The sequence below is a fragment of the Chelonoidis abingdonii genome, chromosome 23 (assembly GCF_003597395.2).
Source record: "Chelonoidis abingdonii isolate Lonesome George chromosome 23, CheloAbing_2.0, whole genome shotgun sequence".
In the NCBI taxonomy this organism is placed as follows: domain Eukaryota; kingdom Metazoa; phylum Chordata; order Testudines; family Testudinidae; genus Chelonoidis; species Chelonoidis abingdonii.
Genome location: NC_133791.1, coordinates 2,180,067 through 2,194,764, shown reverse-complemented (window position 1 = coordinate 2,194,764; position 14,698 = coordinate 2,180,067). Strand labels below are relative to the sequence as shown.

The following is a 14,698-nucleotide window of genomic DNA, read 5'->3' as shown; positions in this document are numbered from 1 at the left end:
ACAGCTGATGGGTTTGGACATGGGCTTTTTAAATGTTATAACTATAAAATTAAGGGACTTCTGGAGTGGCCAATAGAGAGGATAGTGATTGACTGTATGCTGTTGATGCTGAAGGAAGGAGGAATTGGTTTGGTTGCTGTGTGCCTGCAGCACAAAGGATGTTTGAGGTTGCAGTTGTGAAATCATGCACTCTGGAACGGAAGAAGGAAACTGTCGTTGCCTTTTTGTAGGGTGCAAGCTGCTTTATATAACTGGTTTTCTTTTATCAAAGAATAAGTGAAATTGCTCAGGACCGATGGACCTGACCTAGCTGTAAGGGAGGGACATCTCTCTGTGTCTGCCTGCGCAGTGTGAATCCCAGCTCCGTGTAGTGCAGGGCAGGAGTCTAGGAAGGTTAGATTATCTAAATATCAAAACTCTAGGTAGATTGCTAATGTGTGGCCTTCCAGCTTCTTCTCCTCTTGGACGGTGCGGTTAGAGCTATTGGTGCATTGCTCACAACGATTCCAGGGCTCATGCCTCTCATGGTTCAGTGTCAGTGTCTGAGTAACGTTCCTCTGTCTTCCACCCCCTCCCCCATACAGTATCTTGGTAAGATGAAGACCCTCACATATGCCATTTTAACTTTCCTTCTAAGAGGAGTGTATGCTTGCGTGCCTGCTTGCCTTTAGATGAGGTTAGGAGGATTTTCCTCTCATTAAGCTATAGTGTAGCTTTATAATAACCAGCGATGGACAAACTCTCTGGCTGCAAGTTTCATAATGGCCAGAGGAAATGAGGCACCCAATTCCCATAGATATTTCAATGAGAACTGGGTGCCTAACTCTCATTGGCTATTTTGAAATTCCCAGTTCTGGCTGCTTCAAACCCTCTCAAACTGGACCCCTTACTTGTGAAACGTAGAACGCACTTTTGGACCCTGTAGAAACAATTCACTTGATTCCCATTTTGCTTAGGAGTGAGGTAGGGGGAGACAGATTTTCTGGTGGAAAGTCAATGCTGCACTGGTACCATATGTAGGGCACTCTTCTGTTCCTTTCAGCTAGGAAAAAAAGCATGTGGTTCATTGGGGTGGATTAGTTTACACTGCAGGGGGGAAAGGGTTTGTGAATTTAGAGGAACTTTAGCAAACTTGCAGAACAGAGTTTGAGATTTGCAAAGCTTCAGCCTTGACAGAGTTCACCCCTTTCCTAATAGTAACCAAAGAACGCTGCTGCTGAGAAGTGGCCTGACAAAGCGAACAATATCTCATACTCTCCTGTTTGCCTTTCTGGAAGTACAGTGGCCGTGGTTTTCTTAACTGCAGCATATGTGTATATTTGTGGAGCCATACATTGGTTCATTCAAAATTGGCTGTTGACTGGGGAGGGAGGGAGGGCGGAAGGAGGGCGTTGAGGTTGAATCACTTCCTTTATTTATTTTTTTTAATGAGCCAAGTGAGTCTATTTTTAGATAGCAGCTATCCATGAGCTCTAGACACATGTAGAATAAAACACACACAATTTACCACACTAACTTAGTCTCTGGGTTAACCAGTTAGCATCAGGAGTCTCATTGTCTGACTAGGATAATGCTGACTACTTCCCATGTTATTTGCTGTCACATCTTGAAGTCTGGGTTGTTCTCCCGTCCCCCATGCACACACCCATGCATCTTAGGCCATGTTCCATTGTAACATCCGCCTGGCACCCTCCATGCGTCCCACCAGTTATGAGCAGCTCTGATTGCAGCCCTTGTTCTGTCTGCTCCGGTACTGTGTGCAAATGCTGCCACATGGGGTGCTTAAGAGAGAAACAGCCACCCCGTTTCTCATCCCTTCCCCCTCCAAGGTCTTCAGATTCCACAAGCTCTCCAGTCCCCGTTAAGAGACTTGAGCTCCCTCTCTCCGCTGTTTTTATGCAACAGTTAATTTGGGTGGGCTGTGCAGTGTTGCAGGGGGCTGCTGTTATTTCCCTGACTTGCTTCTGTTTGGAGTCCTGCAGGTTTGGTGCAGGGGCTGTAACTTGTACTACGTTATTTTCAGCATCATGTCTCTGGAGGGATTGGTTACTTGACTGATGCAGTTAATTTCTATTGGGTAGCACTGGCTGCAGAGCAGCTGGAAGTCTATTCAGCATTCCAGTCAGGTCGGAGGGGTGTGTGTGTCTGCAATTCAGAGTTACTGAAGAAAGCTAGACCAGGATTCTGGAAATATTTCATTTCATTTCATTTCATTTCATTTCATATGTGGGATGAAATTGGCTAATTGATTCCAGTGTAAAGGAATTGTTGTGGGAAGAAAACACTGCTTACCTCAAAAACAAAGTTTAAAAAAATTAATGTGTATAAAAGAGCATTTAATTTTGCTATAATCCTGACCAAAGCTAGGAGAAGAGACTTGACAGCAGATGGCACTGGCTGGATACAGAATTAAAAAGTGACATGGAGTTCTCTCCCAAAAAAGTATGAAATGCAACAAAATTGTGCTTCCCTCTTATGAGCCCAGTGGAGGGATTTGAAGCAAGTGGGATAATGCAGGATAAACATATCAGCAAATTTGATTTCCTTAGTGCATTTTATTAAATTTCATTTAAAGTTATTTGAAAGGCAGGTTGAAGGGTGACTTATATGGTCTGGCTCTGTGGTGGCTGCCTAGAAGCCTATGAAGGAGAAGGTATTTGTTTCATGCCTTCAGCCCCGCATAGATTGTGGGTGTTTCATCGTTTTCCCATGTGGCTTCCTCTCCTCATTTTCTGCCCCTGCTGTACTGATGCAATGGGCCTCCTTGCCCAGCCTTAAGGAGCCTCTGTCTCCACGCTTTGCTGTGTGGCTTCCCTCCAGAGCGAGCGATTGTTGGTGAGGTGTTGCTGTTTCTTTGCATGGGGTAGAGGATATTGGTCTGAGCGCTCGGTTTCACTGGCAGGGAGGGAGAAAGATGGTGAACTTCTCAGGTTGCCTGTTGACTAGTTGGAGCTGGATTCTCACTGCACTGTGTGCATTGGTTTGTGATATTCTCTTTCACTGACCCACCTGTCCCACCTGGAGAGGGAGAGCAGGGACGGGGAGGGAGGAGGCAATGGACCAGGCAACATCTCCTTACTCTGTTCCTCCCCCTGGCACTCTGGGGGGTGAAGCGTAGTTTGTTCTTCCGTGACCTATTTTACAACATGCTCATTTGGGTAGAGAATGTGTTTTACTACCTCCCTGCCCACTGCGCCTTGGGTAGAACTTGCTTGGCAGTTCCCCGGTGATATTTTTGTTGTTCTGTTTTTAATGCTAACTTTGTCTAGTTGGAGAAAGCCATAACGGTATGAAAGACTCGTTGCAAGAGAAGTGGACTAGAATCACGGAGCAACCAGACTACACGTACACAAATGTGCTCTTGCTGCTGACCATTGCCTCTGCGGGTTTATCTTTACATACAGGATTGCTCTTGTTGGCATATTTAATCCATCTCCTCGAGAGGCAGTAGCTGTGTCAGTGGGAGAAGCCCGTTGTCTATGCAGGGGGTTAGGTCAGTATCAGAGGTGAAAGTAAGCTGGTACACCCTGGTATGGCGTACTGGCAAGAGCCGGTGCACCGTACTAAGGTGGATTGGCTTCCCCTGGCAGATCCCAGCAGTGGCAGTGGGGATCCGGTGGCAATTTAATGGATCTGGGGCTGTGGCAGCTGCTACCACCCCAGTCCTTAAAATAGCTGCTGGAGCCTCACCGCCACCTCCCTGGGGCTCCAGCAGCAGAGCTCCAGGGATGTTTTAAAGGGTCCGGGGCTCCAGTAGCTGCTACCACCCTGGGCCCTTTAAATCATCCCCAGAGCCTGCCGGAGCCCTGCGGTAGTGGTGGCGGGGTTCAGGCGGTGATTTAAAGGGCCAGGGGCTCGGCTGCTGCTACCACCCCGCCCCTTAAAATAGCTGCTGGAGCACCAGAAGCGGCGCAGGTGAGGGATGTGCTGGCAGTGGCTTCCCGCCACCCCCATTGGCCTGGGACAGTGAACTGTGGCCAGTGGGAGCCATGGTCGGCCAAATCTGCTGATGCAGCAGGTAAACAAACTGGCCTGACCCGCCAAGGTGTTTACCCTGGTGAGCCGCGTGCCAGAGGTTGCCGACCCCTGCTGTACAGATACAGGGCTCTGCTATGGACCTGGCCTCAGGCTGCTCTAGGTGTAGCCAAAGGAAATAAGTTTTAAACGACAAAGGCAAAAGAAACCAAATACCATGTTTTCCTGCCCCCCAGAATTGCTCATGACCAAGACATCCATTGTACAGGCTGGGGGTGGGAGGTGGGTAGTGGCACATGGTTACAAGGGCAGAGAGGACCCAAAGCCTTTGACCTGGCAGATATTTACATATGTGCCCACAGCTTTGTCTGCATACACACTTGTCCCAGTGTAATTAAACCAGTTTATTTAAACCAGTACAAACAGCTGTGTGGATACTCCCAATTTCAGTGTGAGTGGCTTATTCTAGTTTATCTTAAACTTCTTCCTGATCAACTTAAAATAGTTTAAACCATGCTTATTTAAGCATCCACACAGCCTTTCATACTGGTTTCATTAAACCAGTTTAAAATTACACCTTAAATTACAATGGTGCAACTCAGTGTGGGGAAAATCTAGTAGTTGAGTCTTTGCAGGGCCATAAAATGCCTTTTCTTTAAAAACCTCAGGTTTTCCTCTTCACATTTAATGGGCTGACAAATCAGGTTAGCAGTTTGCAGGTAAGCACAGTTCCTGCTGATGCTTTTATAATCCCATTTCTCCAATCACACAGAGTTTGCAGGAAAATCTGAAGTCTTTTCTCTTCCGTCTAGCACGGAAACCCACGCACTCAAATCTCTTGCTAGAAAAACGTTTTTAATGTTTCAGGCATCAGACTTCATAGACCTTAGTAAAGGGAAAGTGTGAAGAAACCTCCGACGCAGGGCAGAGCTTTGCTAGCGCTACCTTGGCAGTAGTCAGGACCCCAGTTGTCTCTTCTCTTTCTCTCTCTCTGCCTAATCCATGTGTGTGAGGGGTGGGGAATTTGAAGTGGGAGAGGGTGAATTTTTCAAGCACTAGCCCAGGGTCGGCAGCCTTTCAGAAGTGATGTGCTGAGTCTTCATTTATTCACTCTTGATTTAAGATTTCGCGTGCCAATCATACATTTTAACGTTTTTAGAAGGTCTCTTTCTATAAGTCTATAATTAAACTTTGTATGTAAAGTAAATAAGGTTTTTAAAATGTTTAAGAAGCTTCATTTAAAATTAAATTTAAATGCAGAGCCCTCCGGAGTGGTGGCCAGGACCCGGGCAGTGTGAGTGCCGCTGAAAATCAGCCTTCTGCACAGGTGCCATGGGTTGCCTACCCCTGCACTAGCCCAACTCCTTGTGGAACTGCTCTGTTTCTGTTTCATCTGCTGCCCTCTGGCTGTCACGCTGTTTCAGTGCAGCTGTTGAGCGTCCAGGGTACCATCTGTATTCTGGAGGAGCTATTCTACAGGCCCCACCCATATTCTTCCAGCCCCCTCCCCACGGGCCCCAGCACGTTGTCTTAACTTCCCCTCTGTGAGATGTAGAGATGGCCCTTTTATCATTTGTTTGTATGGTTGACTTTTGGAGAGTCATTTCTGTGTTTGTGGTGGAGTCTGGCATCTGTTGATTTGAACTGGCATTTAACGACTTTGAAACAATACGGGAACAGAGCAGTACAGTGCAATGCTCAGTTACTCGTACGTAGAGACCGCCACACAAGGACAGCGTATTAGGCTATTTCCTTGACTGTAAACTAACTACACAACTGAGAACTTAGCCTTTGAATGGTCTCATTCTGCAGTTCAGTTTCTTTGAGTTCGGCGTTGGCATTCTTGTGTGTAGCAGGGTGGTTACCCCGCTCCTGCCCTGAAAGGCTTAAAACAGCCCTGGGAGAAGGTTGTGGCTGGGAGCTGCTGGGCCACGCCTCAGTCAGGCCGCAGCTGGCCTGTATAAAGAGGCTGGGAGCCAGGAGCTCAGAAGTCTCTCTGTTTGTAGAGAGAGATGGGCCTGGCTGTAGGGAGCTAGAGATGGGGTACCTGAGGGGAGCAGGGCTGGGGACAGGCTGAGAAGCTGGGGAGTTCCAGCCTGGAAAGCCCCAGGCTGTGGACTAGCATTGAGCTAATAGGTACTGGAAGTTGCAGAGGGCAGCCCAGGGGAAGGCCAAGGCAGCAGGTCCAAACCCAACCTTGCCAGTGATGAGTGGCTGACACTGCAGTCTGCCCTAGGGCATGGGGGCTAGACACTGACTGGGAGTAGCTGTATACTGAGGCGAGGTGAGGATAGTGGGTGAGGGTTCCCCAGGGAGGGGAGACCCTAAGACTGGGGAGGTTACTGCCAGGGGGCAGCACCCCAGACAACAGGGGACTAGGGTCCGGGGCCAGAGGACAGGCGGATCACCTGCCTGCAGATGGCGCTCCGGAGCTGGAACAAGCTAATTTCCAGAAGTCACCTGCAGGAGGCACCGCAGGGGTGAGTCTGCTCCTCTGCACTGGGTATCTTGTGGAATTCTGACTGGTTGAAAAACAGGGAACCATAAGGGTGGAGCTTCAGACTCCACCATAGTAGCTCCGACTATCCTTTGGAAGCAGGCTGTTATTTTTCATCCACAGATTTGCACTTGTCCTGATTCATGGAGATGCATGACGCTGTCGTCTGGGTTGCGTGATAGCGTGAAGTGTCTGCTTCAGATGTGAGTTACAGGTCACAGATGATGATGAACTGCTTCGAGATGATTCCTGAGTTATGAATTCAGAGCCAGAGACTTCAAGAATCATATGAAGTGTGTTGCAGGAGGGGTTGAGATGGAGTTTGCTGCTATAGTTTTGCTCACTTTCTGTGTTCTGTTCTATTCTGTATGTATTCTTATACCGTGCCCATCACCATGGTATCTAAGAAGCTCCAGTAGTGCAGTAAGCAGCGTGATCACACATCCATTCATGTGATTTGTCTCTCATCCTCTCATGAGGCAGAGCTTGTGTATAGTCTGTGCCGTTTGAGATGGGGCAGTTCTTACTCTACTGCGTTTGTTAGGTGCTCAGCATGGCTTTGGGTGCTAGATAATTAACAAGAAAACATCTTGATTTAGCTTGTTCCACAGCTGCAGATGGCCTAATGACAAAGCCACCAAGTTCTAGCAGCTTCTTCAATTGTCACTTGGTTGTGCTTAATTTTTGTGCAACTAATAATGCACAGTCCTGCTAAAGATGAAAGAAATGTGCATGTACATAGGTATGCTTCAAGCAAGGTATAAGATCCAAAGTCAGTAACAGAGCGTCTAGGCGAATTTAGGCTGTGATTTTTTTTGAAAGCTGCCTGAAGGAATGAGCAACCACCTCCTCCTGACTTTCAGTAGGAGTTGGGCTATAGAAGTTAAGCACCTTTTGAAAACCCCAGCATTAAACTATAAATACAAACCTGTTCTTCCTTTATCAATATTCTAGTGTCTTGGGCATTTACGTAGTTTGACCTTGATGTATCTAAAGCATCCATGTTTATATATCATTTCCTGACTTCTGGCATAGTTCTGAAAAGAGGATCTACCTAGATTTTCTTGAGATCTGTCTACACAAGGAAAACTTGACAACATTTTCCCACTGTTGCTGATATCTGTTCTCTCTGCCAGTGATAACATCAGGGCAGTCCTAGTGCAGATGGGATCATAGCTGCCGCTGGCATGTCATCTAACTATTAAGTGCAATTTCAACCCTTGTACACCTCTACTTCGATATAACGTTGTCCTTGGGAGCCAAAAAACCTTACCACATTATAGGTGAAACCGCATTATATCGAACTTGCTTTGATCCGCCAGAGCACGCAGCCGTCTCTCCGCCCCTCCCCCCCCCCGAGCACTGCTTTACTGCGTTATATCTGAATTCTTGTTATATCGGATGATGATCTGTCGAGGTAGAGGTGTACTTAAAATGCTTCTGCCACTTGAAACAGTGGTCACCCTGTCTCAAAAAGGATATAGAAGAAATAGGAGTTACTGACAGTTAATGAGAGTGATGAGCGGGTGGAAAGGTTTCCGTATGAAGAGAGATCAATACAGTTGAGAGTCATCCGTTTAGAGAGGAGATGAGCAAGGGAGGGAACGACAAGATAGGGATATACAAATGAAACATTGGATACCCCTAATTAGCCTTTCTTGTAATAGGAGAACAAGGGGACATTCAGTGAAATCGAACAGCAGAAAATTTAAAACCAATAAAAGGAAATACTTCTCTTCACAATTCATAATTAACCTGTGGATCTCATTGCCACAATATGTCATTGACGTGTTTGCTGAGTAGCATTCAGAAGAAATTTGACGTGTACGTGGGTAATGAGAACAAACTCAGCAGGATTTTTAAAATGATGCAATTTATGTGAAAAGTATGTAACCTCTCCTGACTCAGGACATAACCCTACCCCTCGGCTGAGTGGGGCTCAGGATGAGATGTTCCCATTGGGAGGTTATTCCATAATTGTCTTCCATTCTGCAGCATCTGGTACTGGCAATGCAAACCACTGCCATAGGTCCAAACTTTTTTGTACTGGTGACCCCTTTCACATAGTAAGTCTCTAAGTGCGACCCCCCCCTTATAAATTAAAAACACTTTTTAATATATTTAACACCATTATAAATGCTGGAGGCAAAGCAGGGTTTGGGGTGGAGGTTGGCAGCTCCCAACTCCCCCATGTGACTTTGCAACCTCCCGAGGCGTCTCAACTCCTAGTTTGAGAACCCCTGACCTATGGTCTCGTGACCATCCGTATTATTCCCAGAGGTTGTGATCTGCCTGATAGCTCATGGTGAATTAGTGGTAGAGGCAAGATTAGAACCCAGGGTCCTGAACCCCATATCAGCTCCAACTAGTGGGAATATTCCCTGCTCACTAAGAGAAAGAAATGAGAGGAAACACACAAAATCTTGTGCTTTAAAAATTCAATTTATTCTGGTTGTAACTTTTTTTATTCTATATCTTTTTAGAAGGTAAAAAAGAAGACTGAGCTTGAAGACTGAGGCTGGCTCAATGTATCCAGAATCTACCACTGACTCCCCTGCTCGACTCTCACTAAGACAGACTGGCTCTCCAGGGATGATTTACAGGTGAGCCTTTCAACCGAGTGTATAGCTTCCCTGACTACCCTCTACACAGAAGCTGTTTTTGTTACTGGGAACACACTTTTTGCAGTTTTTGAAAATAGGGTAAACCAGTTGTCATGACCTCTGAGGCAGCCACTGTTCTATCGTAAAATCCAAACCTTGATTTTTTTTGAAGGTACGTACAGCAGTTACTTCCATAATGGTGCAGACACTTGATAGCATAAACAATATTCAAGCTTCCTTCTGAGCTTTGATGCCTGTTATTTTAAGGAAAGGGTCACTCTTCAATTTCTTTTCAAATCTATTCCATTTAAGGGCTTAACAGTATGTTTCCTGTATTTCACTTTATTTTTTTTTAACATTGAATGACATTCTGTTGAATCAGGTGAGCCAGAATCTGCTTGTATGGGCCTTGAACAGATTTTGTGCCCATAATTTTTACTCCCACTTGGTGGCATTGTTGTCAAGCTTTCACAGAGCTTTTCATCTCCTCCTAGTGAAGAGAAACTGTGGAGACCTTAAAAACCTTATAGAGACTTTGGTGGAGATGAACTGTACAGGGTTGCTAGAGCACAAAGATCTTTGCAAGATGAACTGAGACTGAGCTTTGTTTCTGGCACTTCCCAGTTGTTTGTGGAATATTTGTGATTTGTGGAATATTTCTTCTTTCTTTCCCTTGCTGTCGGAAGTGCTCGGTATGGGAGTCCCAAACGACAGCTCCAGTTCTACAGGTAACAGAGTCTGTTATTTTTTATAAAAATGGAACTGAAAAGTAGCCACACAGGTATAATTAGGGAAGGGCACGTTTCAGAAGGGATCTCAACCTGTCAGACATGGGTATAATGTTGTGTGTCATCAAACTCAGCAGGTGTTGGCTCTGGCAGCCTGAAGGGAATTGTTACCTGCACAAAATTCTCTATCACTTGTGCACTGTAGGGCACCCACCTCTACCTAGTTCCTAGGGCTCAATAATAGACAATCAGGGTTGGAAGGGACCTCAGGAGGTCATCTAGTCCAAACCCCTGCTCAAAGCAGGACTAATCTCCAAATGGCCCCCTCAAGGTTTGAACTCACAACCCTGGGTTTAGCAGGCCAATGCTCAAATCACTGAGCTCTCCCTCCCTCAAGGCAAAACCCTCTTAATTTAGGCATCCTTACCTGTTCCTCGGGCTCAGGTGTAACCCTCTTAATTAAGCATTCTAGCTTTACCCCTCCATGGATTCTTCTCCTCTGGACTCAGAGCAAACTCCCATTCCCTCTGAACTCAGAGCTTAATCTTTTGTGGGTTTACAGGGTCTTTTACCAGTGAAAGAGCCTTACACAGTAATATCCTACTTAACCTCTTTTTATTAACAATCACCAAAACAGAATGCACGTGCTACACATACAATGCTCACGACTCCCAATAAAACAGATGAACTTTTCTTGATGGCCCATCAGGAACGGGTCACCTGGGGGACTCCAGTTTCTGCAGGGTGTCATTGGCAGGGTGTTGAGGTCTGGCACCTCTGTCCTGAAGTTGGTTCCCAAAGAACTTCCTTTTGGACCCCAGTTTATATAGTGAAACTTGACTCCTGCTTAGCTGTACCTTAACCAACCATTTTACTAAAATTTTACTAACCAATCCTAACATATGGTAACACAATTCTCTAACCGATCATCTCCCACCACCTGAATTTACACCTAGCAAAATTAATTGTGTAACAGACAGAAACAATCTAAGAACCAGACAGAGATCATACAGACGAACAATAGGGAAGTGAGGACCATAAAGATAAAACCATAAAAAAATGAGGATTTCACAACCACAACTAGTGATAAGTGATTTCTTGCCAGACAGATGCTGTCAACTAAGTTTTCTTTAACCATCTTAAGATCTGTTTGTTTATCTGGTGATAGTGGGTGCCATTAGGATGGGGTCTCCTTCTTAACAGGCTGATGTTACCTTGTTTTAATGCAATTTAGATGGAATGTGAGGATGTGATTTCCTGCTTCTTAGCTAATGGCAGCTGCTGCTCTCTTAATTTGGCAGCAGACAAAGGCCTTAGGCCTGACCATATGGTTATAAGAAAAAGCCTTATCCTTACAGAATGGAAGAGTATAGAAGATCAGCTCTGCAATTCAAATTCAGCCAGCTCCTCACCTGGCCCTAGTTGTCATGCTTATGCTGCAGAAGTAGCAAAGAATCCTGTGGCACCTTATAGACGTTTTGGAGCATGAGCTTTCGTGGGTGAATACCCACTTCGTCAGATGCATGTAGTGGAAATTTCCAGGGGCAGGTATATATATATATATGCAAGCAAGCTAGAGATAATGAGGTTATGTAATATACGCCATCATATGCCAGCAATGCCCCTCTGCTATGTACATCGGCCAAATTGGACAGTCTCTACGGAAAAGGATAAATGGACACAAATCAGATATTAGGAATGGCAATATACAAAAACCTGTAGGAGAGCGCTTCAACCTACCTGGCCACACTATAGCAGACCTTAAGGTGGCCATCCTGCAGCAAAAAAACTTCAGGACCAGACTTCAAAGAGAAACTGCTGAGCTTCAGTTCATCTGCAAATTTGGCGCCATCAGTTCAGGATTAAACAAAGACTGTGAATGGCTTGCCAACTACAAAACCAGTTTCTCCTCCCTTGGTTTTCATACCTCAACTGCTAGAACAGGGCCTCATCCTCCCTGACTGAACTAACCTCGTTATCTCTAGCTTGCTTGCATATATATACCTGCCCCTGGAAATTTCCACTACATACATCTGACAAAGTGGGTATTCACCCACGAAAGCTCATGCTCCAAAACGTCTGTTAGTCTATAAGATGCCACAGGATTCTTTGCTGCTTTTACAGATCCAGACTAACACGGCTGCCCCTCTGATGCAGAAGTAGGTGTCCTGTTCGGCTTGTGAAACTTAATCTGTACAGATTAGCTGAACTATCATCTAAATTACTGAGATGGCTGCATTTAATTTAATCATAAAATGTGTGTGTGTGTGTGTGTGTGTGTGTGTGTGTGTGTGTGTACGTACAATTTGTATACAATAATTTAGCAAAGTGTGAAGTGTTTTCGATGGCAGTGTGTTAGAAGTCCCGGAGAATTGCCAGATCAGAAATGGCAATGCTCAAAATAAAAAATCCAGGACAGTCTAGTGTACAAACTCTGTTACAACTCCATCCTGTCCTTGTCGAGAGAGAAAGAGAGACTTACCCTGTTACACTGGCCAGAAGGGACAGTATCATCTTACATTTATTGGCTAAGATTAGTGATTTGTGGTGCCTCCGTTTTTGGTTGCCTATCCTGAGACCCCTTAAAGGGGCCCAATTCCCTGACATGGGAGCTCAGCTCTTTCTGCAAATCAAGCTCCTTTACAGTATTACTACTTGGATATGTAAAAATGGAGTTGTCCAAATTAGCGAGTCACTTCTGAAAACCTTGGCCTGCAGAGCCAGAGGTAAAACGAAAGGCTGCAAGCCTGTGGCATATAAAGAATTTGTCACTTCTCTGAGACATGAGAAGAGGGTTGGGGATAATTAGGAGCCTGGTGGGGAGCTCTGTAGCCAAAATGTTAGTCTGTGCTGTGTTGTCCGTGCAGTGAAATGTATGTTTACATTGACTCAGCTGTTCAAGGGAGCCTGGAATCTGAGTGTAGCGGAGTGCAGCAGTGACTCTTTCAGCTAAGATAATGGGGCAGTCTCCATTCTGGCACTCAGCACCCATCTACTGCATACTAAGGAGACCATATTTTCAGAATCAGAAATGGGGATACTTGTATTCTGCCATCTTTGGGTCAAAAATAGTCATACAGAATACAAGAGTGTGGTAGTGTCAATATTCCTGTCTTTTGACTCAAATACAACACACGCATATTTCTCAGGGTGAGGCTGCTATGCAACTGTGAGAATGTGTTGGCAAAACCCAGACCTATTTGTTTTTCCCCAGAGTTCCACTGGGCTCTTGTTCAGGCCCTGTTAATATGGGTATGTGCGTTACGAGAAACGCCATTACCTTGGGTCTAAGACTAAATAATTTTTCTTCATCCTTTTACTGTCTAAAATCGAAGGAACCACTTACCCCTTACAAAACACCGTGTTAATGGAGTGCTGGAAACGATTTGAACATTGCTGGAGGCTTAAGTTAATGATGTAACAATACAGCAAATACCCAAACCAATCACTGATCCAGACACAAGTGTGGATGATAAGGAAGTATGAGGCAGCTTTTGGCACTCTAGCCCAAATCTGCACACTTCTTTGTTAATTGATGTTCTCTACTCATACCTACATAAAGCCACACGAATGAAACAGAATAAGTATTGGAAGAGAACGGGGATGGGGTAAAAGAGGTGTATGGTAAGATTGTAAAAGAGGGAGAAGTGTCTTAAACCACTGGTGGAGTAATAGTTTTCATGATGTTCCTGTTTTTGCAGCATTAACACTGTCATAACATTTTGTCCTCATGCGTTCCTAGATATATAGTTAGTGATCACTCAGCTACACTGACTCTACAACGATATGCAAAGCAATGATTAAATAGCTAATTCAAACAAAATCTCTAATCACTAATGCTGCACAAACAATGCAAATACTTTTCTGTGAATATTTATTACCTTGAGCAATCAACAGATGGTTTGTGGAAATCTGGGGAATTCTAGGTGTGGAAGAAATCTAAAGAATAATTCAGATGAGTTGTTTGGCACATGGCCAACATTACTAATGGCACTTATTAGTACCACTGAAAAGAGAGGATGGATTAAAAAGTTAAAACTCCTCATGTGCTTTTCTCCTAAATAGGCTTTCATGGACATCCACTTGTTTTGCTTGTCATGTTCTCTCTTTTTGGCTGTTATTCTGCACCACAGACTTCAAAGGATGATTTACCATCAACGTAGGGGGGAGCAAGATCAGTTCTATTGCCCCTTTCTCCGCCCCCCCCTTCCCGATCCTGCAAATGCTTCCTAACCTGTTTAGGTATGGGACCAGACCCTTTAAGGATCAGTGGGACTGTGCCTGGCCTTGAAGCTAGATGTGAGTATGTTTGCAGAGTCAGAGCTTTATAAATGTTCTTTCTCTTTATTTTATTAGTGTGTTTGGTGACTTTATGTTCGCCATTTAGCAGTGACCCGTGTGCCTGAACATGCTGTAATGTAAGGCTATGCTCAAACGCTCAAAGCAGGCAATTCAAAAGACAAGGTAATGCCTCTTGGTAACTTGGTAGAAATCCATTATTATTTTCACTTTCTAGTAACCCATAAGTACTGAGCAGACCTGGGCCCAGCGTAGGTTACTTTTGGCCATGTAACTAGCCATTCACAGTGCTCCATGAGAGCACCACAGGCCTGATCCGTGGCCCACTTCAAGTCCCTTTGTGCCACCACAGCAGTCCAAAAGGGCTGGAAAGTGTAAATGGCCAGCTAACGGTTCCCCTGATGAGTTAGGATCTCTGGATGGCACAGGCCTGGTGTAGAGTGCCCTATGCCATGCTGTACAGCTGTGGGTAGCAAGTGCATTGGGGGGGCACTGGCATCCCTCTGCCAATCCGCAGCTACTCTAATGGCTGCTTGGGGATGACTGTGGCAGGTGGGAGTGAGTTGGAACAGCCATGGGATCAAGGTTGTCCAAGT

The 14,698-nt window shown here is 45.2% G+C and overlaps 1 protein-coding gene across 3 annotated transcripts in view; it reads left to right on the top strand.

The window, feature by feature from the left end:
* The window catches only part of KCNAB2 (potassium voltage-gated channel subfamily A regulatory beta subunit 2), a 112,560-nt gene that overhangs the window by 35,301 nt on the left and 62,561 nt on the right, over window positions 1–14,698 (top strand). For 2 of the 3 annotated variants that reach the window (XM_032763716.2, XM_032763715.2), the window contains exons 2-3: window positions 8,956–9,075; window positions 9,762–9,803. In XM_032763716.2, coding sequence (XP_032619607.1) covers window positions 8,999–9,075; window positions 9,762–9,803 — 119 coding nt within the window. In that variant the 5' untranslated portion in view covers window positions 8,956–8,998. The remainder of the gene's footprint in view (window positions 1–8,955; window positions 9,076–9,761; window positions 9,804–14,698) is intronic. The other variant, XM_032763719.2, reaches the window with a different exon arrangement.